Source organism: Phoca vitulina, unplaced genomic scaffold (assembly GCF_004348235.1).
Source record: "Phoca vitulina isolate PV1807 unplaced genomic scaffold, GSC_HSeal_1.0 scaffold52, whole genome shotgun sequence".
Lineage (NCBI taxonomy): Eukaryota > Metazoa > Chordata > Mammalia > Carnivora > Phocidae > Phoca > Phoca vitulina.
The window spans coordinates 5458676-5482120 of NW_022589755.1; the positions used below are offsets into that span (position 1 = coordinate 5458676).

Here is a 23445-nt window from a genome sequence, read left to right on the forward strand (position 1 = left end):
TTTTAAAAAAAAAGAAAACAACTTTATTTTTTTTTTAAGTTTCCTGATGGTTATTGTTGAGGGCATCTTGCAATCATGAGAACCACAAGGGCCGGTCCAGACGCAACACTGGTTATCGATAGGCTGAGACACACACAAAACAGGCCTCGAGGAGAAGGTGACAATGGAGCAAAGACCTATCCAAGGTGAGGCGGCGAGCTCTGCAGATTTGTGGGAAGAGCAGAGGAATGATAACGATCATCCCTTTATTCACACAGCAAACATTTGCTGGCGCCTCCCAGGAGCAGGCCCTGCAGGGAGCAGTGGAGAAATAGCTGAGTCAGCCTCAGTCCCTGCCCTCAATGGGCTCCCCATCTGGTGGGAAGGCAGGCATGGACACAGAGGGATATGTGCCATAGTGGGGAGTTAGCAAGGACACAGGGGAGCCCCGAGGTGGGTGCCCAGCTCAGCATGAGGTGTCATAGAATGCCTTCTAAAGGAGGTAGTGTTTCAACCAGGCCCCAGAAGGTGAGTAAGAATGAGCACGAGATGGGGCGCCTGGGTGGCTCAGTCGGTTAAGTGTCTGCCTTCGGCTCAGGTCATGATCCCGGAGTCCTGGGATCGAGTCCCACATCGGGCTCCCTGCTCAGCTGGGAGTCTGCTTCTCCCTCTGCCCCTGCCCCCACTCCTCTCTCTCTCTCTCTCTCAAATAAATAAAATGTGAAAAAAACAGAAGAAGAAGAATGAGCACAAGAAAGCGGTGGGAGGGAGACAAGGCTGAGAGAACAGCAGGTGCAGGGGTCTGCAGGTAAGGAAGCACCTTGAACCTGTGTGGAATGGCTGCTCCCTGGGCAAGATGGCTGGGGAAGAGCTAGCCCAGGAGGCTGGGCTCCTGAGAAGAGTGAAAAGCTGCTGCACACTGAGGGCTGCCTGCTGGGGGTAACGGGGGCCCTAGGAAGGGTTCAGAGCAGACAGGACTAGATCTGGGTATCAGAAAGCTCCTTCTGGGGCCATGTCCAGGAAGACTGCAGGGAGAAGCCAAAACAGCAGCAAGGGGGTGGGGTGGTGGGAATGGATATGAGGGCTACTTAAGAAGCACTCACCAAGGGCTGGAAATCCTGCTAAACTCTAGGGTGTGTTTTGTAAGCATAAGAGCTCCCACATGAACCCCAGTACAAGAGAAGTCTGTCCTAAACAGACTGAACAGAAATAAAGATGTTTGCCAATTAGGCAGATGGCCATAGTAAACACAGGACAGTCTTTTGCTGAGGGAGAAAGCTATAGTAAGCATGGAGGGCAGAGCAGGGGTGTTGCTGAGACAGAAGCCCTAGTCATCATGGAGGGGGACTTTTGCTGTGGACTTTGGCCTTGGTAAACTGCAGCCCCTACATAAACACAAGGGATCCTTAATTCTTGTTGAGTATGGCAGTGGATCTGTGAAAGGATCAAGGCTGATGATGCAGAAACCTCATCCCCCAGAGTCGGAAGCTTTCTTCCCTTAGGGATTTGAAACCCAGTCTCAGAAAGATGGACTTTCCCATCTTCCCCCTGTGTGTTGGAGATTGGTGTCAGGTCTGAAGAGGTAGAAGCATTGGGTACAGAGATTCTGGAGGAAAGCAGATTTCTGGAGAGAAGCAGAGATTCTGGAGGGAATCAGGAATTCTGGAGGGAAGTGGATTTTTTGATAGAAGCAGAGATTCTGGAGAGAAGGAGGCTTTGAGATCATCTCACTCTTCGGCCTGTTTATACAGAACCTCACCGCATGTCAGGTAGCAGACTAGTCTCTGGATTCAGCAGTGAACCTGCAAGACAAGGTCCTGGCCCCCATGAAGCTTCAGTTCAAATGAGAGAGATGTTATTTCATTCCACAAATGTTTACTGTGTACCTACTATGTGCCAGGACACAGATCAGGTAAGGAAGGCAAAAACCCCTGCCCTGTCAGAGATGATGCTCAAGTTATGGGAAACAGAATCCACAAGAAAGCAAGTAAATAAAACATGAGGGACATCTGATGGTGATAAATGCCATAGAGGGGAAAAAAAAGACAATAAACAAGGAAGCAAACACATAAAGCAATTGTAGTTTGAAATAAGGCATAGAAAGGAAACCAACAAGGGTCTGAGATAGAAACTAAAGGGGGATGTCTGCTCCAGACAAGGTGATCATAGGCATAGTGAAGGGGTGTGCCAGGCAAAGGGAACAGCAAAGACAAAGACCCTAAATTGGGAAGGCAACTATCATGCTGAGAAAATCAAAGAAGTCCAGGGGAGCTGAGGCACAGTGCACGATGGAGTGATGAGGTTGGAGGGATGGACATAAGCCAGACAGAATGCCTTGGAGGCATTTGGGTTTTATTCTATTTGCAGTGGGGAATCATAGATGGGTTTTAAGCAGTTTTTAACATGATACTGTTTTATATTTTAGGAACACGTTGGCTGCTGGACTTGAACTTGGCATGGGGTGAGGGAAGGTGGGAACAGGGGTCAAATGTGGAAGCAGTGAGACTAGTTAGGATGCTACTGCACCTGTCCAGGTGAGAAATAAATGTGGCTTGGTATGAGAGGAAAGAAGTGGGTGGATTCCGGGGCGCCTGGGTGGCTCAGTCGTTAAGCGTCTGCCTTCGGCTCAAGTCATGATCCCAGGGTCCTGGGATCGGGTCCCACATCAGGCTCCCTGCTCCGAGGGAAGCCTGCTTCTCCCTTTCCCAGCCCCCACCCCCGCTTGTGTTCCCTCTCTCGCTGTCTCTCTCTATATATCAAAATAAATAAATAAAATCTTAAAAAAAAAAAAGTGGGTGGATTCCAGGACTATTTTGGCACTAAGGTTACAGGAATTGCCAAAGTGGGAGGTGGGAGTGAGGGAAGGATCAAGGACCACTCACAGCTTTTGACCTGAGCAACAGGGAAAATGCTGGTGTCATTTACTAACAAGGGGAAGACGAAGGGGATGGTGGGGGTGGACCCATATTCTCCCACTTTTTAAACAGAAATAAGTGGGAGATAATAAAGTTGGAGGGAGGTGGGGCAGGAATGTTTGCTGCCTGTTGACCTGGCATCAGGGGTGCCCAGGTGTGCATCCAGAGGCTGCCTGGCACGTAGCAGATACAGGTGCTGAGTCAGAGACATCTGAGAGATTACCCAGAAAGTTTGGGTAATCAAAGAGACACGTGAGATCAGCAGCAGAGGGGCATCGAGTCAGACAGACTGAGGTTTGAATCCCAGCGACACCACTCGCTCACCATGCAATGTTGGGCAACTAACCTCATTTCTCTAGGTTTTCTCCATCTATAGAATGCAAGCGATTATGTGTGCACCACGAAAGGACAGTGGGGGGGATTAAGAGAGATGTGGCACATGGAGGTGCTAGGAAAAGTGCCAACCAAGAGCTGGTCAGGGGCCCGACAAGGCAGAGGCGAGGGTCCGTGTGCTCATCCCATGAGCATTCATTGCATGCTGGGTTGTCCCAGGGGCTGGGGATCCAGCTGAGGACTCCCTGCCCTCAGAGACGTACAAACAGATTTGCAGGCAGAGCAGCATGGCATTTAACAGCTGGATGACCCAGGGTCCAATCCTAGCTATGCCACTTGTACCAGTGACTTTTGTCTGAAACCCCGTTTCCTCACCTGTAACATGGTGCTAATAAGAGTATCTAAGCCTCATAAAGCTGCTGTGGGGATTAAACGTGATGATGTTTATGAGGGCTTTGGCAGCCAGCCTGATGTCTATTATAAGTGAAGACAGAGGCAGGCATTCCCTGACAACAAGGACCCAGGAGCATCGAAGAGAGAGGAACCCCTGGTTTTGCAGTCCCCCAGCCTCCACATGGTCTGAGACCTCCCCTGTCACCCATTCCCACGGTAGCTCCCTATCTCCATCCAGAAAGGCTCCAGCTCTGAAGCCATGAAACCCGCATCCCACTCCCTGACCACAGCCTCCCATGCCTCCAGAGCTGTGGGTGGTTCTGCCATACCTGTTCTTCCACCTCAAAGGCACCCTGAGCCCCTCATGCAGCCTCCTGCCAAGCCCCTTCTGTCTGCACTTCCTACACCCCACAGTCCACCCCTTTCCCTCCCTAGAATCCTCAGCTCCCTTGTCTTAGCATCCCTCCCACCACCACCCAGCCCTACATGTGCAGGCTCTTCGTTGGAGAAAAACAAAACAAAATCGTCCAACTGCTCAAAGGATGCCCCTTTAAATTCCTGATCGCCAACTTCACCTGGGCACCTCCTCCGCCACCCTCACCTCCCCAACCCCACCCACCTAGGTGCCCCTTGAAGTGAGCTGGCATCGATGTTCCTGGAGGAAACAGAAGCCAACCCAACTGCCCTCCCTCCTCTTCCTGCCACAGGACCCACACCCCACCCGAAACCTCACCCGCCCTTTCCTTCTTCCTTCCTGGAACAATGGAGGAGGCGTCTTTCCTGACTGGAGCTAATCCCACCACTCTGGTGGTTGCACCATCCGCCCCTTTGTTCTCGGGCATCTCGCTCCCTGCGGTTGTTAAGAGCTCTCCACCTGGGTTCAAATCATGGAATCATGGTGCCACCACTCAGCGCTGTGTAAACTTGGGCAGGTGACTTCTCTTCCTCGTCTGTACATTGAAGATAATAAGAGCGTCTTTCTCACGAAACCATGGGAAGGGTTTGGTGAGTTAATTTATGAAAAATGCACTAGAACAGTGCTGGACACCCAAATCCGCGTGTAAATGGAATTGACCCTCAAATCGCCTCGGAAGACAATAGAAGATTCTGGTACTGGAGTGGAGATTCCTATAGTCCTGGAGTTGGTACATTTCCTCTTGGGCTGACCAACTGGGTGACCTTGGACCAGCCACTTCCCCTCAGCCTCAGTTTCTCAGTCTGTAAAACGGGGACAAGATAGTACCTATCCCATAGGGTCCACACTTTCCATGACTCTCTCTGCTCCAGCCATGCTGGCCTGCTCACTGGTCCCCAGACATACCTCAGGGCTTTGGCACTTTTGCTCCCTCTGTCTGGAATAGTCTTCCCCCAGAGATCCTCGACTACCTTTAGGTCTTTGCCTGAAGGTCACCTCGGCTGGGCCTTCCCTGACCCTACTCCATTCCCTACTTTCTTACTATTTTTCACAGCATGGATAAATTGTAATATTATGTGTTGTACTTATTTAACTTTCTCTTGATTGCTCCTGATTCCAGAATGTAAGCTTCAGCAGGGCAGGGATTTCTGTCTGTTTTGTTCATGGTTATATCCTCAATGCTTGGAACTGTGACTCAAGCATAGTGGGTGCTCTGTGTTGTTGAATGGAAGGAGGGAGAGTGAAGGAAAGCAGGAGGGAGAGAGGGAGGGAGGGAGCACAGAGCCAGGTTGTGGGGCTCGTCCCAGGACCCTGAGATCATGACCTGAGCTGAAATCAAGAGCTGGCTGCTTAACTGACTGAGCCACCTCAATTTTTTTATTTTTAAAGATTTTATTTTGGGGGCGCCTGGGTGGCTCAGTCGTTAAGCCTCTGCCTTCGACTCAGGTCATGATCCCAGGTCCTGGGATCCAGCCCGGCATCGGGCTCCCTGCTCCGCGGGAAGCCTGCTTCTCCCTCTCCCACTCCCCCTGCTTGTGTCCCCTCTCCTGCTGTCTCTCACTCTGTCAAATAAATAAATAAAGTCTTTTTCTAAAAAAGATTTTATTTTTAAGTAATCTCCACACCCAACATGGGGCTCGAACTTACTACCCCAAGATCTAGAGTTGCTTGCTCCACCGACTAAGCCAGATAGCTGTGATCCTGCAAATCAATTTATCTTTAAAGTTTTGAACATTAAAGCATAAAATAAAAGAACACAGCACCGCGCCTGGCTGTGCCAAGCCCTCAGTAAATGGGAGCTGCTTTTGTCCTTCCCTGTCTCCTCACCAGCCTTTGTTGGTCACAACCTCTCGCCCCTGCCACATCTAAGGGCTGTCTTCACCCACCACCTCCTCCCCTGCCCCCGGTCCCACCAGCCACGAAAACCTTCCAATCTCCCCTCTGTCCTTTTTCCCAGTGGCCGCCCAGCTGTGTCCCACCCTCGTGTCTCTTCCTTCCTAAAAAGTTATCTCAACTTCCGCACCACCACCCTTTCCTGGTCTTCTCTCTAGCTCTCCGTTTGCTCCTCCTCAGCCCCCTGCCCCCTAAACCGGGGTCTTCCTTAGGGTCCTGGGCAGATGTCCTTGGTCCTCTCGATAGATATAGTCTCCCCGCACTGGCCGCAGGTGCCCCACCTCTGTCTCTAACCAGGCAGCTGTCCTAAGCTCCGGACCTATGTCTCCACTGAGGACCCTAAGGGCTCTACTCTCCCCTGCTCAGAATCACCCTTGGGCTTCTGCTTCTCCCGGCCACTTTTCCCTCCTGCCCCCTGAGCTCTGTCACCATCCTCCTGCCTGAAGGTGTCTACTCAAGCCCCTCACCTCTTCCCAGCCCCGCCCGACCCTACACTCCCTCCATCCCCCTGGCGAACTCCTACTCATCCACCGCAGGCCCCAGCTTAGACAGCCCGCCCTTCGGGAGCCCTTCCCCACTCCTGGGGTTCCATCAGGCCCTTCCACATTCCTTGTCAGAGGGCACATCACCCTGGACCGAGTTTCCTATTGCCCCATTGACCTTTCCCACCAGACCATGAGCTCCTTGAAAGCAAGGACTCTGGCCATCTGTTCATTCATTCATTCATTTATTCATTCAATATCTTTTGCACACCCATGTCAGGGCAAACAACACTGCTAAGGTGGTGGGTGGAGTGGTGAGCAGGGGGCCCAGGTTTTAGATTCTGGTGGGAAGGCGCTGGGTAACCTGGTGGGAGCTTGCAGGGGTTGGGGGCTGGGCTGGGGAGCAAGAAGGAGGTGCAAGGAGCATATTTGTGGTGCATGGCCAGCCTTTCGCTAGGGCTCCCTTGGGTTCACTGAAGCCTTCTGCATAAGCAGAGCCTTCTTTTTATTCTTTTTAATTTTTTTTTTAAGATTTTATTTATTTATTTGAGAGAGAGAGAGTATGAGCAGGGGGAGGGGCTGAGGGGCAGGGAGAAGCAGACTCCACGCTGAGCAGGGAGCCCAACCCGGGCCTTGATCCCAGGACCCCAGGATCATGACCTGAGCCGAAGGCAGATACCCAGCTGACTGAGCCACCCAGGTGCCCCTCAGAGCCTTCTTTTTAGGTGGAGGGAGACCTCATGCTTACCAGAGTCTTCCAGCTCAGCGGAGGGTCCCCATGAGTCCATCAAATCAAGGTTTATGCTCAGATGGAGGGGGTAGGTTTGCCTTTACCAGGAAATTCTGTTTTGTTGCTGTTTATTTTGAAATAAATTATGGAAAAAAAAAAAAAAGGAAATACTTATGGACTCTAAGAAGTTGCTCAAATGGGCTCCTTCTCTCAGCTTCCCCTGGTGGTGATGTTGTCATAGATAAATAACCGCAGGACGTATCTGCCCCAGGAAATCCCCGAGGGCCATTAGCTAGACTACAGGTCTAGACCGTATCTCTGTGCATCTGTTTGCCCGTGTGTGTGTATGCACAGGTGTTTCTTTTCTTTTTTTTTTTTAAGATTTTTATTTATTTATTTGACAGAGAGAGAGAGAGAGAGCACAAGCAGGGGGAGTGGAAGGCAGAGGGAGAGGGAGAAGCAGGCTCCCCGCAGTCCTGGGATCAAGATCTGAGCCCTGAGCCAAAGGCCGACGCTTAACCAACTGAGCCACCTAGATGCTCCTGCATAGGTGTTTCCATGTAATGTTACCTCATCTGTAGATGTGTCACTACAAGGGCCCCCAGACGCAGGGCAGCCCCTCCCCAGTCCCCCTATGCCCCAGGGTGGGGGCTGGGGGGACGGGGAGGTCTTTCCTTCTGGTCAGCATCCCGCCCTTCTGGTTTGCCGGGGCCAGAGCTGAGGCCTTCAGCCCCTCAGGGCCGGGTCACAGGAAACAGAAGTGCACACAGGGAGGTGGGCATGTGGATTCAAATGCGCAGAATGAGTCCCCAGGGACAGGGACAGGGCTAAGCAGCAGCCCAGGCAGAGAGGGAGGAAAGTGGTTTGGGAGCCAGCTTGGGTGGAGGGTGGGGGGCGGTGCTGGGGTGTTGGGAGAGGGAGAGTGCCGAGGCTGCCTCCTGAGTCACCGTGCCCTGCTCAGGCCCAGGGACAAATTGCAGTCATTAGGGAATTTAAGAGGCTGGGGAGGTGCTGAGGGCCTGGGCCCTGCCCCAAGTTAGGAGGGGTCTCTCGAACCCAGGGCCCCTCCTTGGCCGCCTGGAGCCCCTCGCCACCTCACTGTTGTCTCTCTCCCTCTCTCTGGGTCTCCATCTCTGTCTCTGTCCCCCACTCTGCCCCTGCCCCTCTGTAGAGCCTCAGTTGGGGCACCCCAGTTCTGCACTGACCCTCTTCCTCCCTGCTGGGGCCCCTGCTCCCCAAACTCCCAGGACTGTGAGAACCACAAAGTGAGAAAGCCTAGAGGACAAGACTGTCCCAGGTGCCTCCTGACCCTGCTGTCTCCTGCCAGTTCCCAGCCCCTCCCCCTGCCGCCCTCTTCCTGGCGGCTGTCCCCTTCCACGTCTGCCTCCCAGTCCCCTCTGTCTGTGTCCCCATCACCTCTGTACCTGTCGCTCTCTGTCTCCCCCTCCTCTGCCTTGTCCCACATCTTCCTCCTCCTCCTCTCTAGTGCATCAGCACTTCGTGGGCACCATCCCTGCTCCCCTACCCCCAGCCTCTTCCCTCTGTTCCGCACCCCCTCGGCTTCCCCACCTTGCCCTCTCCATGAATCTCTGTCTCTGGGCCTCCCCTGTTCCCTTGTCTTTCCCCCCATCTGCCTCCTCTGTCCCCGTGTCCACATTCATCTTCCTTCCTTTCCCCATCTTTCCCTAGTCTCTCTCCCTCTGACTCTTGTCTCTCCAGCCTGTTTTTCTCTGACCCTGTCTCTGGCTCTCCACCTACATATGTGACTTCTTTTTCATTTCCCAGCCTTCTCTGTATCTCTGCTCCCCACCCCCCCACCCCTCCCAGCACCTTCCCCTGAGCCCCCCACACTGTCCACCCTGCCCTGGGGTGCCGCCTCCCTGGGTTCCTCCCAGATTAAACACCTTCACTGGGCGGGTTCTCATTAATGTGGTGGCTGCTTCTCTGGCCAGAGAGGGGAGGGAGGAGATAGGACTAGGGAGCCCTGGAATGAGAACTGGGCTATAAAAAAAAAAGTCAGGAGAAGGGTGGGGGGCAGGGCCAGTTGCCCAGACCAAGGATAAAAGGCCTCCATGGAGTGACAGGGAGGCAAGACACCACCCCCACCTCCTCTACACACAAAGGCACAGCCATGTTTCTAAGGGTCTTGGTCTCTGTTTAAGGCCCTCTCTGTCTCTGTTCCTCAAACTCTGGGTCTCTTGCAGCCTGCGTCTCTCTCACTTTCTCTCTGCATTGCCAGAACCCAACCCCAGCCCCCAGAATGTTCCTCCTGCTAACAGCACTTCAGATCGTGGCTCTAGGTAAGACAGCAGTGGGGTCTGGGGTATGGACAGTCCCCTGGAGATGCTGAGAAGAGACAGGGAGGGTTCCCAGGGACCCAGTGGGCTCATGGGTGACCTGGTGAGAAGGCATGGGTGTGGTTTTGGGGGTCGTGGCTGAGGAGCCCTTAGGAGGGGGCCTATGGAGATATCAGGAGATATCAGGGTACAGGAGTTAAAGGAGATGGGGAGAAATAAGTGAGGAATTGTGGAGAAGTGTCCAGGCTTGTCTGGGTTTTATTTAAAAGGAGGGCTGCAGAACTAACGGAAAGACAGCATGTTGTTGGTGGTGAAGGGGGGTGGGGTGTGATGTAGGGAGGTAGGCTCATGGGGAGGGGCATGGATTGGCAGATGGAGTGGATGTGGGGTGAGACGGTGGGTCCTGGGGGGCCATAAGAGTGGGAAGGTTGGAAAAAGGACAGGGAGCTCCTTGAATGTGTTGGAGAAGGATTAATGGGGGAATTGTGGTATGTTGTGAGAAGTGATGATAGAAACTATTCGTGGGAGAGTAAAGTCAAGGGTAGTAGATATGTCAGTGCCCTGGATGAGGTGGCCGTGGGATCAAGTAATATACTATGGAGGTGATGGGGGGATTGTCAGAAAACTCCCTGATTGTGTTGGGGCAATAATGGGGACAACATTGGGCATATGTCATACTGCGTGGGGCAGATAGAGGTGGGTGGTTTAGGGGGTAGGTAAAGAAAGGGGATTTGTGGATCCCAGACATCCTAGAGATTTGAGGGGTGGAGAACATTTGTTCATCTGCTTTCCCCACCCCACCCCTGCCTGTTCCTAGCCATGGCACAGAGCCAAGAGGATGAGAACAAGATAATTGGTGGTTATACATGCATCCAGAACTCCCAGCCATGGCAGGCAGCCCTACTGGCAGGTCCCTTTCGTCGTTTCCTCTGTGGAGGGGCCCTGCTCTCAGGCCAGTGGGCCATCACTGCTGCTCACTGTGCACGACCGTGAGTACCCCCCTCCCCTATTCTTGTGCCAAGTGGATTCCAGAGTCTAGAGCCCCAGAGCTCAGCTAAGAACCTGGAACATTGTGTTGAACCTGATGTAGTAGCTGGGTCCTGGTTTGGGGTCTAGATAAGAGCCTAGAATTACCAACACAGCTCAGAATATGGAATCCAGCCATAAATCTTGAGCTCAGTTTAGATTCTTTTTTTTTTAAAGATTTTATTTATTGGGGCACCTGGGTGGCTCAGTCGTTAGGCATCTGCCTTCTGCTCAGGTCATGATCCCAGTGTCCTGGGATCGAGCCCCACATCGGGCTCCCCGCTCAGCGGGAAGCCTGCTTCTCCCTCTCCCACTCCCCCTGCTTGTGTTCCCTCTCTAGCTGTCTCTCTCCCTGTGTCAAATAAATGAATAAAATCTTTAAAAAAAAGAAAATTTTATTTATTTATTTATTTAGAGAGAGATTGAGCATGAGTAGGGAGAGGGGCAGAGGGAAAGACAGAATCTCCAGCAGACTCTAAGCTGAGAGCAGAGCCCAATGTGGGGCTGGACTCCACGATCCCACAACCCCAGCCAAAATCAAGAGTCTGACGCTCAACCGAATGAGCCACCCAAGTGTCCCTCAGTTTAGATTCTGAAAGCGGATTGGCAATTTAGAACCCATATGCCAGCTTAGAGTCCCACACAAAACCTAGAACCTAACATAATCTGGAGATCTATCTAAAGGCCAAGCTCTACATAGAGACTAAGATTAAGAGCCCATTCCAGATTGGTGGTTCAGTTTAGGGTACAGTCTACATTCAGAAACTCAGGACCCCTCTCAAAACTTAGAATCCAGACCTGCAGTCCAACCATAAATCCAGAACCCTGCTTACAGCTAGAACATATAGCTCAGAGTGTAGGATAGACAGAACCAGAACCTATTCTAGATGCAATGTTCAATTCAGAGTCTGGTCTACAGCTCCTTTTTTAGCAGCCTGGAACCCAAACTTCAACCCAGTGCTAAATCCCAGAATGCAGACCATAATCTGAAGTCCCATACAGAACTCAGAACCCCTCCAAGAGTCTAGACCTAAACCTAGAACACAGATCCCAGACAAGAGCCCACCCAATGCCTATAAACCAGATCTAATGCCATAAACTAAAGTTTGATGTAGAACCTAGAGCCCAGAACTCAGCCCAGAGTCTAGAATGCAAAGCTCAGAATGCAAATCAACATCAAGAAACTTGGATCCAAGCCATAACCTGGAGCTCCATCTAGAACCCAGAGCTCAATCTGAGGTCAAGGGCTCAGACCAGAGTCTAGAAGCAAGAGCCCAGACCATAACTGTAATTCAATATGAGACTGAGCCTAGCCAAGAATTAAGAACTCAGACTGATGTTTAGGACCCTAAGCTCAAACACAGAGCCCAAACCATTGTCTAAAACCCAGGTCATAAACCAGAACTTAAGCAAGAACCCAGAACACAACCTAGAAACTGAAGCTCGTATCCATGTCCAGAATCTATTGCTCAATATAGAATTGAGACTACCCTAAGACTAAAAGCTCAAATCAACCTCTAGAACCCAGACTCAAACCAGAACACAGAGCTCAAAATAGAACCCACAGCCTATCCTAACACCAGAATCTCACACTCATATCTAGAAAGTATGCCATGATCCAGGCTCAATCTAGAGAGCCCAGATCCTAGCTTAGACTCAAAAGTTCAAGATATCTAGAACCCAGAGGCCAGGCTGGAACCAGGATGGAGCCTCCCTGGAGCCTACTCCAAGATATCAATCCTTATTTAGAGCCTACAGCCATAGCCCAGAGTCTCACTTGGAACTCAGAGCCTAGAACCCAGCACTGAGCCAAGAACTCCCAACTATCACCTTACACTCAAGCCAGAAACCATAGCATAGCTCAAGAGAGGAAGGGGTGGATGGTGGGATTGGCTCAAGAGAGAATGCCCAGGCCATGGGAAAGAGCACAGGAGTCCACTGAATGCTCCATAAGCAGTTCAGACTTGTGGAAAATTCATCACCAGGTAAGGGAATGGGGCCAGAGGGTGCAGAGGGGTCTCCAGGTCAGATCCTGAGCAGTGCTACTTTTGGGGGTTATGGGCCAGGATCCTTCACGTAGCCCTGGGCAAGCACAACCTGAGGAATTGGGAGGCCACCCAGCAGGTGCTGCGTGTGGTTCGCCAGGTGCCACACCCCCAGTACAACTCCCGGACCCACAATAACGACTTGATGCTGCTGCAGCTGAAGCGGCCTGTTCGGCTGGGGAGGGCGGTGAGGCCCATCACCGTGGCCAGTTCCTGTGCCAGCCCAGGGACTCCCTGCCATGTGTCAGGCTGGGGCACCACATCTAGCCCCATTGGTGAGTACTCTTGCGTCCTGGGAAGGAAGGGTTGGAGGGCCTGGACTCCTGGGTCTGAGGGAGGAGGAGGTGGGTCCCCAGACTCCTGGTCCTGTTGGGAGGTAAACCCCCACTTGTAACCTTTCTGTGCCCTCCAGTCAGGTACCCCAACCCCCTGCAATGTGTGAACATCAACATCTCCTCGGATCAGGAGTGTCGGCAGGCTTATTCCCAAGCTGTCACTCCTGGCATGGTCTGTGCAGGTGTTCCCCAAGGTGGGAAGGACTCCTGTCAGGTGAGGCCCGGGGGCAGAGCCGAAGGAGGGGGATTGTTTGGGGCTGGAACTTGGGTATCAAAGGATCTCAGGAGCATGAAAATCAGTGGAGGCCTCCCCAGAGACTGAGACAGATTGTAATGGCTGGGCTGCCTCCTAGGTGTCCACCCTTGGATAACAGACCTAATCCATCTGTGCCGAAGTTTTCTCATCTGTCAGATGGGGGTAGCTCCTCTTAGGGCAGGTGGTGGAATGAGATGGTAGTCCATGGAAAGAGTGCAGAGCAGTGCTCTCGTTGCTGCTAGTACATATGGGCACTGGGAAATCTGTGCTAAGGGATTCTAGAGACCTTTCCTGAGAGGTGACTCAAGAGACGGGGAGATAAAGAGGCATACACAGTTTTCTAGAGCAGCTCAGTGAGACCCAAGAGGCAGAGACAGCAGGAACCAGTGAAGAGGGAAGGCAGTGACCCCAACTCTTCGGGCTGATATCTCCAGAGCCCTGCGGGGGGTGGGGGGGGTGGTCTCAGCCCACCTCCTTCTTCATCTTTGCCTCTGGGTTTTCCACACCCGTGGCTCTGACCATCTGTCCATGGGTGTCTCCATCTCGGCCTCTTCCCTTCAGGGTGACTCAGGGGGACCCCTGGTGTGCAAAGGACAGCTCCAAGGTCTTGTGTCCTGGGGGATGGAACGTTGTGCCCTGCCCGGCTATCCCGGAGTCTACACCAACCTGTGCAAGTACCAAACCTGGATCCAGAAAACCATACGGAGCAAATGATTGCTGGTGTAACTAAGTATCAGCTGCCCACCTGCTTCCCCAGACCTTACTCTCTCCACTCAAGACCCAGGGGTCCCAGCCCCCAGCCCCCTCTTCCCTCAGACCCAGGGGTCCCAGCCTCCAGCCCCCTCCTAGCCCCCAGCCCCCTCCTCCCTCAGACCCAGGAGTCCAAACCCCCAGCCCTTCCTCCCTCAGACCCTGGAGTCCAGGACCCCAGCCCCCTCCTCCCTCAGACCCAGGAGTCCGGGCCTCCAGCCCCCTCCTCCCTCAGACCCAGGAGTCCTGGCCCCCAGCCTCTTGATCCAGACTCCTGGCCCAGAACTCTCCTTTCCCAGAGATGTTCTTTCAGGATTTCTCTCCACACCCCCACAACATCATTATTCAAGGCCCCTTAGGTACAGGAACAGGACCATGAAAGCACAAAACTGGCCCCATACCCCAAAGAAGACATTTTCAAAACTCTTAGTGTCTCTAAAAACCAGATATATAGGGGCTCCTGGGTGGCTCAGTCGCTGGGCGTCTGCCTTTGGCTCAGGTCATGATCTCAGGGTCCTGGGATCGAGCCCCGCATTGGGCTCCCTGCTCAGCGGAGAGTCTGCTTGTCCCTCTCTCTGCCTCTCCCCCTGCTTGTGCTCTCTCTCACTCTCTGTCAAATAAATAAATAAAATCTTCAAAAATAAATAAATAAATAAAATAAAAATAAAAACCAGATAAATAATAATAAAAACTGGAGAATCCTAAATTCCATTCATCAGTTCATTTAATTCATCCTACGGATATGCCTACCGTGGCTTAATTGTGCCCAGCCAGGAACCTTGTTCTTGACAAGTGGCTGAATGGGGTGCATGTTGCTCCCTGGGGGCACTCCCCAGCCACATTGTCTGGTGTGACAGAAGAAAACACCCAGCCTTGCAGCCTGACCCTGAGCAAGACTGCCCTCCCTGAGCCCGGGCTCAACTCCGGTTCCTGTGAGCAGGGACTGCTAAGGTCCAGGGCAGGGAAGGCAAAGACTCACCTTGTTTCCTGGAAAACCCTATGCAAATAAAAAGGTCTCTTTTTCCTAATCAGATCTCAGGTGAGGAGAGTTAAGTCAATCACCCTCTGGAATTCAAGTCCTGGCAGAGACCTGCTCTCATTTTATTTCTTTATTCCATCTGTCATCCCTGGCTCCAGTCCCCTCCCTCCCCACAGGCACCAACACAAATGGCCTTGAATACCGTGCATCCTTGCAAAACATGCCTCCTCACAAGCTATTGCTTCTAATTTACACGAAGCCATTGTGTTACGAATCTCATTCTCTTTCTTTCATTCATCAAAGACTATTTATTAAGCTCCTACTGTACACCAGGCATTGTTCTAGGTGCTGGGAATTGAGCTGTGAAGAAGCCAGATGAATCTAAATGCTTCCCCTCACAGAGCTTGGGCTCCAGCAGGAGGTGACAGACAAGAAACAACAAACACAATTTAAGAGTAAAGTAGAGGGGCGCCTGGCTGGCTCAGTCGGTGAAGCATGCTGCTCTTCATCTGGAGGTTGTAGGCTCAAGCCCCATATTGGGTGTAGAGATTACTTAAAAATAAAACCTTTAAAAAATAAAATAAAAGTAAAGTAAAGAAGAGAGTGCCAGAACCAGCTCAATACCAGCCCAAAAGAGCCAATTGGTCAATTTTTAGGAATTGTGAGAGCCAGGTGGTAAACACAACCATTATTAAAAATTAAATTACATAAACTTACAATTAAATAATGAATATTAAAAAGAAGGTCAATAGTGCGCCTGGGTGGCTCAGTTGGTTAAGCGACCGCCTTCGGCTCACGTCATGATCCTGGAGTCCTGGGATCGAGTCCCGGGTCGGGCTCCCTGCTCAGCAAGGAGTCTGCTTCTCCCTCTGACCCTTCCCACTCTCATGCTCTCTCTATCTCATTCTCTCTCTCAAATAAATAAATAAATAATCTTTAAAACAAATAAAAAAATAAAAAGAAGGTCAATAAATACTCAACATTCATCAATTCCTAATTATTTTCGCTAATAGTTATGTTTTGAATTTATGTTTGTCTGTTGTATTACGTCTATAACTGTGAGCTCTTCACATCTCTTTCCAACTCTGTGCCCAGTGACATTGCACTGGTAGGTTGATACCAGCCCAAGCAGGAGTATTACACCATAGAAATTGGCAAAAGCTTTTTTGGTTAAATCCTTTCCAGCGCACACACGACAGGTCTGCCTAGGAATGACCCGATGATCCTAGCGTCTGTCTCTTCATGGTTCTGCGCTGGGATACTGCAGAGCTCAGCTAGAGTAGAAGGCAGTGTGGTCTCACCAGGGTTCACTTGCTCTCTCGTGGGGGCGCAGCACAGGGTCCGAGAATTCTCAGGCGGTGGGTCTGGGACCCACGTGGTTACGGCAGCTCCAAAGATTGTTGGGACATGAAGGCTGCACCTTCTGTCCAGGTGATGCAGACACAGCTTGGCTCTCATATGTAACAGCCATACAAGCTCTGTGGAGGAAAGAGGACAAGAGCAGCTGTGTATTGGGGTAGATTCGGGCCCCCAGTAAGGTGAAAATACAGCCCATGCTGTGATTCTTAGCCTGCATCCTATAAAGCTAAATAAAAGTAGTTTTTTTTTTTTAAGATTTTATTTATTTATTTGACAGAGAGAGACACAGGGAGAGGGAACACAAGCAGGGGCAGAGGGAGAGGGAGAAGCAGGCTTCCCGCTGAGCAGGGAGCCTGATGTGGGGCTCGATCCCAGGACCCTGGGATCATGACCTGAGCCAAAGGCAGATGCTTAACGCCTGAGCCACCCAGGCACCCCAGCATTATATCACAATTTAATTGACAGCTTCTTTCTCTATCTCAGAGGTATGCAAAATAATAGTGCAAATACAATCACTAGCATCTTAAGTTGGATGATATAGGGTACATGGAAGGTGAGTGTTGGTGAGGAGTCAGGTTGAGGTATTTTTTTGTAAGTTGGCTCTGCGCCCAACATGGGGCTCGAACTCACAACCCTGAGATCAGAGTCACATGCTCTACCGACTAAGCCAGCCAGGTGCCCCAAAGTTGAGGTATAAAATACAGGATCTTATTCCACCAAACACTGTCTCCATGTTCTGTTTGCTCATTTAGTTTATTGCTTCTCACTGCTACAGAGTGTTCTCCATCTGCGCTGTCCAATATGGTTGCTGTCCAATATGGTAGCTATTAGCCACACGTGGTCCTTTAATTTTTAAATTAAAATTATCTAAATTTAATACATGTTAAGATTCCATTCCTTAGCTGCTCTCACCACATTCCCAGTGCTCAATAACTGTACGTGGCTAGTGGCTGCCATTTTGGACAGTGCAGATAAATAGAATATTTCCACCATCACACAAAGTTCTATTGGCGAGCACTACTCTAGTCTATACCCTTGCTTCTCAAAGTGTGGTCTAGGGAACAGCAGCATTGGAATTACCTGGAGCTTAGTAGAGGTCAGAGTCTTGGGCCCCACCCCTGGCCAAATGAACCAGAATCTGCATTTTAATAGGATCCTCAGGGGACACAATACATATTAAAGTTGGAGAAGCACCACCTCACCCTATATATCCACCACGACCCCGTTTAAGGACCCAGTTCTTTAATGATGGACGCCTAGGTTCCCTCCACTACCCAAGCCATAGTGCAATGACTGTTTGGGGGCATGTGCCTTATGTGCCTGTAGAAGGCTTCTCTGGAATATTCACAGGAGTGAGACCATTGGACCAAAAGTCCTACTCTTAATCGATTGCACCAAGAACTGGCAGGTTTTTGTCTAGATAAGAGGGATTCCTATCTCCCCACACCCTCAGCAACGCTTGCAGTTCATTCTGCAAATGTAAGTCACATCTGCATGTGACGAACGTGAATTTTCATTGAACTTTATTGAATATTCATCTTTATTCAATATTTTTTTAATGCTCGTCCAGCAAATAGTCATTGAATTTTATTATACGCTGGGTCTGTTCTAGAACAAAACAGATAAGCACCTCTGGCCCCAGGGAACTCAATTTGAAAGGCGAGGCAGACAGGAAATACATAAATGAATAAGTAAAACATGAAGTATTACAGATGGGAGTGCCTTGGACAAAAGTCAAGCAGAGTAACTGGGATAGAGAATGTCAGAGGAGGGATTTTAACTAGGTGGTTGTGCAATGAAGGGTTAACTCGGCGGGCCTGGGTTGTCCAAAACCTGTGCAGAAAGAGAGGGTTGGCCCTTGCTTGTTCTTCTGCCTGATAACAGTGTCTTTGTTGGCCTGGGGGCCTTGGTCATGCCAGATAGTCTCTCCTAATAAAAATGACATGGTAGAGGCCTTGGGGCGTGTTGTATCTGTTTGGCCTCTGCAGGTGTTAGAGACTAAGGTCAGCCGTGCAAGCAGACAGCCATGTGCCTGATCCCCACTGAGAACCCTGGACACCAAGGCTCAGGGGAGCTTCCCTGTTGGCAGTACTCTGCATGTGTTATCACACATCGGTGCTGGGAGAAGGAAGCACAACTCCACGGAGAGACGTCATACCGAATCTTGCGGCTGGTCTCTCCCGGACTCTGCCCTATGCGCCATTTTCCTCTGCTTATTTGATGCTATATTTGTACGTGTGATAAACCGAAACTACGAGTATAGCAGCTTCTCTGGGTTCTGTGAGTCCTTCTAGTGATCCGTTGCACCTGTCCTGGGAATTCCCAACTAGAGTGGTCAAGAAAATCTTCAGAGAGAGGAGGACAAGAAGGGAAGAAACCATGCAGACACCTGGCTTGGACGAGGCTCTGAGAGTGTGCCTGGCATGAGAAGGGTGGGCAAGAGGAGATAATCAATGATGTCTAGAGGCTTGTAGGCCACCATCAGGAAATGGGACATTCACTCCGAGTGATGTGGGAGGCACTGCAGGGTTTTGAGAAGAGGACTGACCTGCCCTGACTCACATTCTCTTAAAAGGTCACTCTGGCTGCTGTGTCAAAAATAGGGTGTAGGTGGACAGGCCAGAAACAGGGAGGCCAGATAGGAAATTTGCAATAATCCAGGTGGGAGATGACGGTGGCTGGGAGCGGCCAGATGGCAAAGATGGAGGGTGTTGAGAAATGGTCAGATTTGGGATCTATTTTGAAGGCAGAGCTGACAGGGTTGAGTAAAAAGATGGATATGTGGCGTGAGAGAAGGAATCCAAAGGAGAGATGAAGGTTTTCACTTTTGAAGACTGGAAGGACGGAGAGACCACCGATGGAAAAGACCAAGAGGAGCCTGCTCGGTTTTGGACATGCAGATGTGAAGTAGGCAGTTGTATGTCAAGTGAGAGTTCAGGAGCAAGGTCTGGCTGGAGACTTAAATCTGGGAGTCATCAGCATGTAGATGGTATTTAAAAACACCAGGCCTGATGAGATCACCGAGGGAGTGAGCGTAGACAGAGGAGAGGAGAGGACCAAGTGCCGAGCCCTGCGGTGCTCCGCCATGTAGAGACAGGACAGGAGAAAGCAGCACCAGACGCGAGTGAGGAACAGCCACTGAGCTATGAGGAAGACCAGGAGGGTGAAGTGTCCCAGAAGCCGAGGAAAAATCTCTTTGAAGGAACAGGGAGTGATCCACTTGTTAAACGCTGCTGATAACTCAAGTAAGATGGGTTCAGCAACACGGAAGTTATTGGTGCCCTCGACAGGGATCTGGCTGGTGGCGTAGTGGGGGAGAAAGCCTGCACAGAGTGGGCTCAAGAGAGAACAGGAGGACAGGACTTGCAGACAGTGAGTGTTGCCGACTTTTTAGAGAAGAACTGTAGTCATGGGGAAGAAGAAATGGGGCCAAAAAAAAAAAAAAATCCTGAAGGAGAGCCTGAAGGTTGAGAGGTTTTGTTTTTTTGTTTTTGTTTTAATTCTTTTAATGGAACATGGGAGCAATTGCAGCATGTTCGTATGTTGTTGTTGTTGTTGTTTAAAGATATAATTTATTTGACAGAGAGACACAGCGAGAGAGGGAACACAAGCAGGGGGAGTGGGAGAGGGAGAAGCAGGCTTCCCGCTGAGCAGGGAGCCCGATGCGGGGCTCGTTCCCAGGACCCTGGGATCATGACCTGTGCTGAAGGCAGACACTTAACGACTGAGCCACCTAGGCGCCCCAGCATGTTCATATGTTAATGGGACTGCTCACTGGGGAAGAAAAAAATGGATGCAGACAACGGAGCGCAGAAGTGTTGGCTGGAACAGTGTCCCCAGGGAGGTGAGAGGGGGGTAGCAGGCACAAGTGGAGCGGTCTGTCTTAGACGGAGGCCCAGACTGTTCATCTATAGAAATAGGAGAGGAGGCAGAGGATGTGGGCACAGATGCAGGTGGGTGGCAAGACTGACCTTTCTAGTTTTTGCTATTCTGATGGGTGAAAATTGGTTTGCTGTTGCTGCACAGGCAAGATGATGACTGGGGTGACATCCTTCCCAACATGGACCCAGCTCTAGAGAATTTATGGGTCTCCACTCCATGGGCATCTTCCTCTCCAAGAGCACAAGTCCGGTTTCTCCCCAGGCTTCTCAATCTCTCCATCTCTATGTCTTCGTGCCTCTCTCTCCCTCTGCAATCCCTCTGCCCTCTCCCACCCACCCTGTCTTTCTATCTCTGTGTATTTATCCCTTTGTATCTTTCTCTGTCTCCCCCTCCCTTCACGTTTGCATCAGGGCCTCTCCTCTGAGCCTGGGTGTGGGACCAACTTTCTCATCCCAGCCAGCACTTCCAACCAGAACTTCCAGTCCTTGCTTGACAAAGAACCCCATTTTGAAGCCAAGCTAGGGTGGGGCCTCTGGAAACCTCAGGCTACCTCCATCTCCAGATTTACTTTTTTAACAAGCACATTTGTGGCCCTTTGTCTGTGTCAGGCTCTCGTGTAAGCACCTTCAAATATTAACTCATTTAACCCTCCTAAATGAGACATGGAGATCCTATGCTATTGATAGTGATGTTTTGCAAATGGGGACACTGAGGCACAGAGTGGCCATGTCACTTGAATTCATGTCACTTGAAAGGTCTAGCTCCAGAGTCTCAGTTCTGAAGCACTAGGGACACTGCCTCTTTTTCTAGTCCTTTCTCCAGCTCTGCCTTCCGTTGGGGGAAAGACCCTGATCTATGAGACAGTACACCTGGATTTGGTCTAGTGTGTGGTTTTGGCAGTTCTCTGCCCTCCATGGGCTCCAGCTGCCTGACTGATCAGGTGAGGGGGTGGAATACACCCAACTCTCGGTGGGCCCATGACCTCACTTCAACGTGAGTCAGGCAACCTAAGTCCAGGCCAGTCATAAACCCTAATGTCAACATTGACCTGGTACTCATCCCAAAGCAAACACCAAAGCCAGCCACCCCCTCTCCAGGTTCCAGCCCTTCCCAAGCAAGAAAGGCTTTCTGGAAGTGTGGACCCAGGCCACAAGAGGTCATAGGTACCCTGACTTCCCACACAAGCTTGTCAGTCACCTCACTTAACCCGCATCCTCCCTCCTCCTGCATCTTCCCTCCACCCAACCTGAACCCAACACTACTCAGGAAGAGTGAATTCATTGCCCACTCTGGGGCCAGCTGTGTGAGGTGGGGGGAATTTCATGGTGAGGAAAGACAATGCTCTTTCTGTCACCTTGAGAGGAGTTCACAGCTATAAACCAGCCCATTCCCACCAAAACCCTACCCCAACATAGACACTCAACCTCACATCTAGTCCTCATTATTACCATCAACCCCCAACACCAGCTCAGCTATATTTCAACACTTCCCTTCCAAATCCTCATTCTTGGCTCCATCTCCAACCCCAACCTAATAGGACTCCATCAACATTCTTATCCTCAGATCCTTCCCATCTAGAAATCAATCCTATCCTCAAAACCAACTCCTCACCCCATCCTCACCCTGTGTCTATTCTCCTCCCCAAGCTCACTTGCATTCCAAATGCTATCATCAGACCTATCCTAAACCTGTCTACAAACTTCTGCTCCTAATGTAGGGAGAAAATGTGAAAGACTTTGACATGGACCCAACAGATGTCTCTGATAGAAAATTAAATGGGCTATCTGATTTTATGGGGTCTCTGCTTCTATTATTGTCTTTGAGCTATTTTACATCTCCGTAAATCATAGACAGCTGATAGCAATGCAAATCATTCTTGTCCATAACTGTGCAAATGAGTTTTGGCAGGTGGAAATACAATCAATTTCCCTACCCCCACTCATGTACTATAAACCAGTTTTGTATCTATTTATAAATTCATTTCAGCATTCCTTATTGCCTCTACCTGTGCAATTCTTTGTAATATCTTACTAGCTCCATCATTTATTAATAAATCAAAATAAGATCTTTGACATATATTTATCTTTTTTTAAAAAAGATTTTATTTATTTATTTGACAGAGAGAGACACAGCAAGAGCAGGAACACAAGCAGGGGGAGTGGGAGAGGGAGAAGCAGGCTTCCCACTGATCAGGGAGCCCGACATGGGGCTGGATTTCAGGACCCTGGGATCATGACCTGAGCCGAAGGCAGATGCTTAACGACTGAGCCACCCAGGCGCCCCGACATATATTTATCATATATTATATATATATATATATATGGGAGAGTCATGGTTAGATCTTTTTTAAAAACTTATCTTTAAAAAAAAAAAAAAGCTGACCTTCTGACACTAGGTTTGATCCCTATATCCAAACTTAAACTCCTCCAATATGGACTACACCAATTTTGATGTGAACTCTCACTCTGCCCATCTTAATCCCTATGCTTATTATGATAACACCACTGCTCTCTCCAAACTTCATCTGCTCCCCATCCCTGGCTTCCTTCCAAATTCTGACCCCACCTCTGCCCTCCTTAATCCTTAATCCTGCCCCCTCCACCCCCTAAGGATTAAGTCATGGCCCCACCCAGTCACAGTTCCAGGAGGCACCTACTCATTCCCAAAACACCACTTCTTCCTCCTTCCTCTTCCCCATCATCCTGGCCCCCAGAGCTTTCCGATTCCTGTTTCTCCCTGTCCACCTACATGCATCCCCATGGACTCCCTCACCCCAACTAGCCCTGTTCCTAAAAGACCATTTACCCAAAATATTGCTTTCCCCAGGGCCCCATCCAAGTCCGAGTACAGTTGACTTTCTATCCACCTATCTGAAGATTCCCTTCTTGCACCTGATGCCTGTGGGGGTGGGGTAGGGGAAGGGGAATGGTGGGAGTAAATTTAGGCATCCCTGTGTTTTTCAGAAGGTCTGGAGATGGCGTTGGTGTTGGAGATGAAGCTGGGAACTGGAATTTGGATGTGTTGGGTTTGATGTTTGGATAAACTTGAGATAAGGCTGTTGATGGGATTGGGTTTGGGGACTAGGCTGACCACAAGGAGTATGGTTAAAATGAGGGAGATAGGAATAAGGTGGAATATCGCCATCTGGGAGCTGTTGGATATAAGGACACGCACAGGGGTTGGAGAGATTAGAAAGTGGGATGAAAAATGGGCTGATGTTAGAGAGAGTCATGGGAATTTCGGGTGGGTTTGAGGAAAGAAAATAGCTTTCCCCTTTCCTCTAGGTGGGTTCTGCTGCCCCAAAGTTCACAGCGGATTCAACTGGGGCCTGGGCGGGGTCAGATCTGGGTTCCAGCTTGTCCTGGAAGCTCCGCCC

The 23445-nt window shown here is 50.4% G+C and overlaps 1 protein-coding gene across 1 annotated transcript; it reads left to right on the forward strand.

The window, feature by feature from the left end:
- Positions 1 to 9385: 9385 nt before the first annotated feature.
- KLK14 (kallikrein related peptidase 14) lies at positions 9386 to 13813 on the forward strand. The gene is made up of 5 exons (XM_032388007.1): positions 9386 to 9440; positions 10255 to 10426; positions 12530 to 12783; positions 12921 to 13057; positions 13661 to 13813. The coding sequence occupies exons 1-5, from the start codon at positions 9401 to 9403 to the stop codon at positions 13811 to 13813; spliced, it is 756 nt and encodes a 251-aa protein (XP_032243898.1). The 5' UTR covers positions 9386 to 9400.
- The last annotated feature ends 9632 nt before the right edge of the window (positions 13814 to 23445 follow it).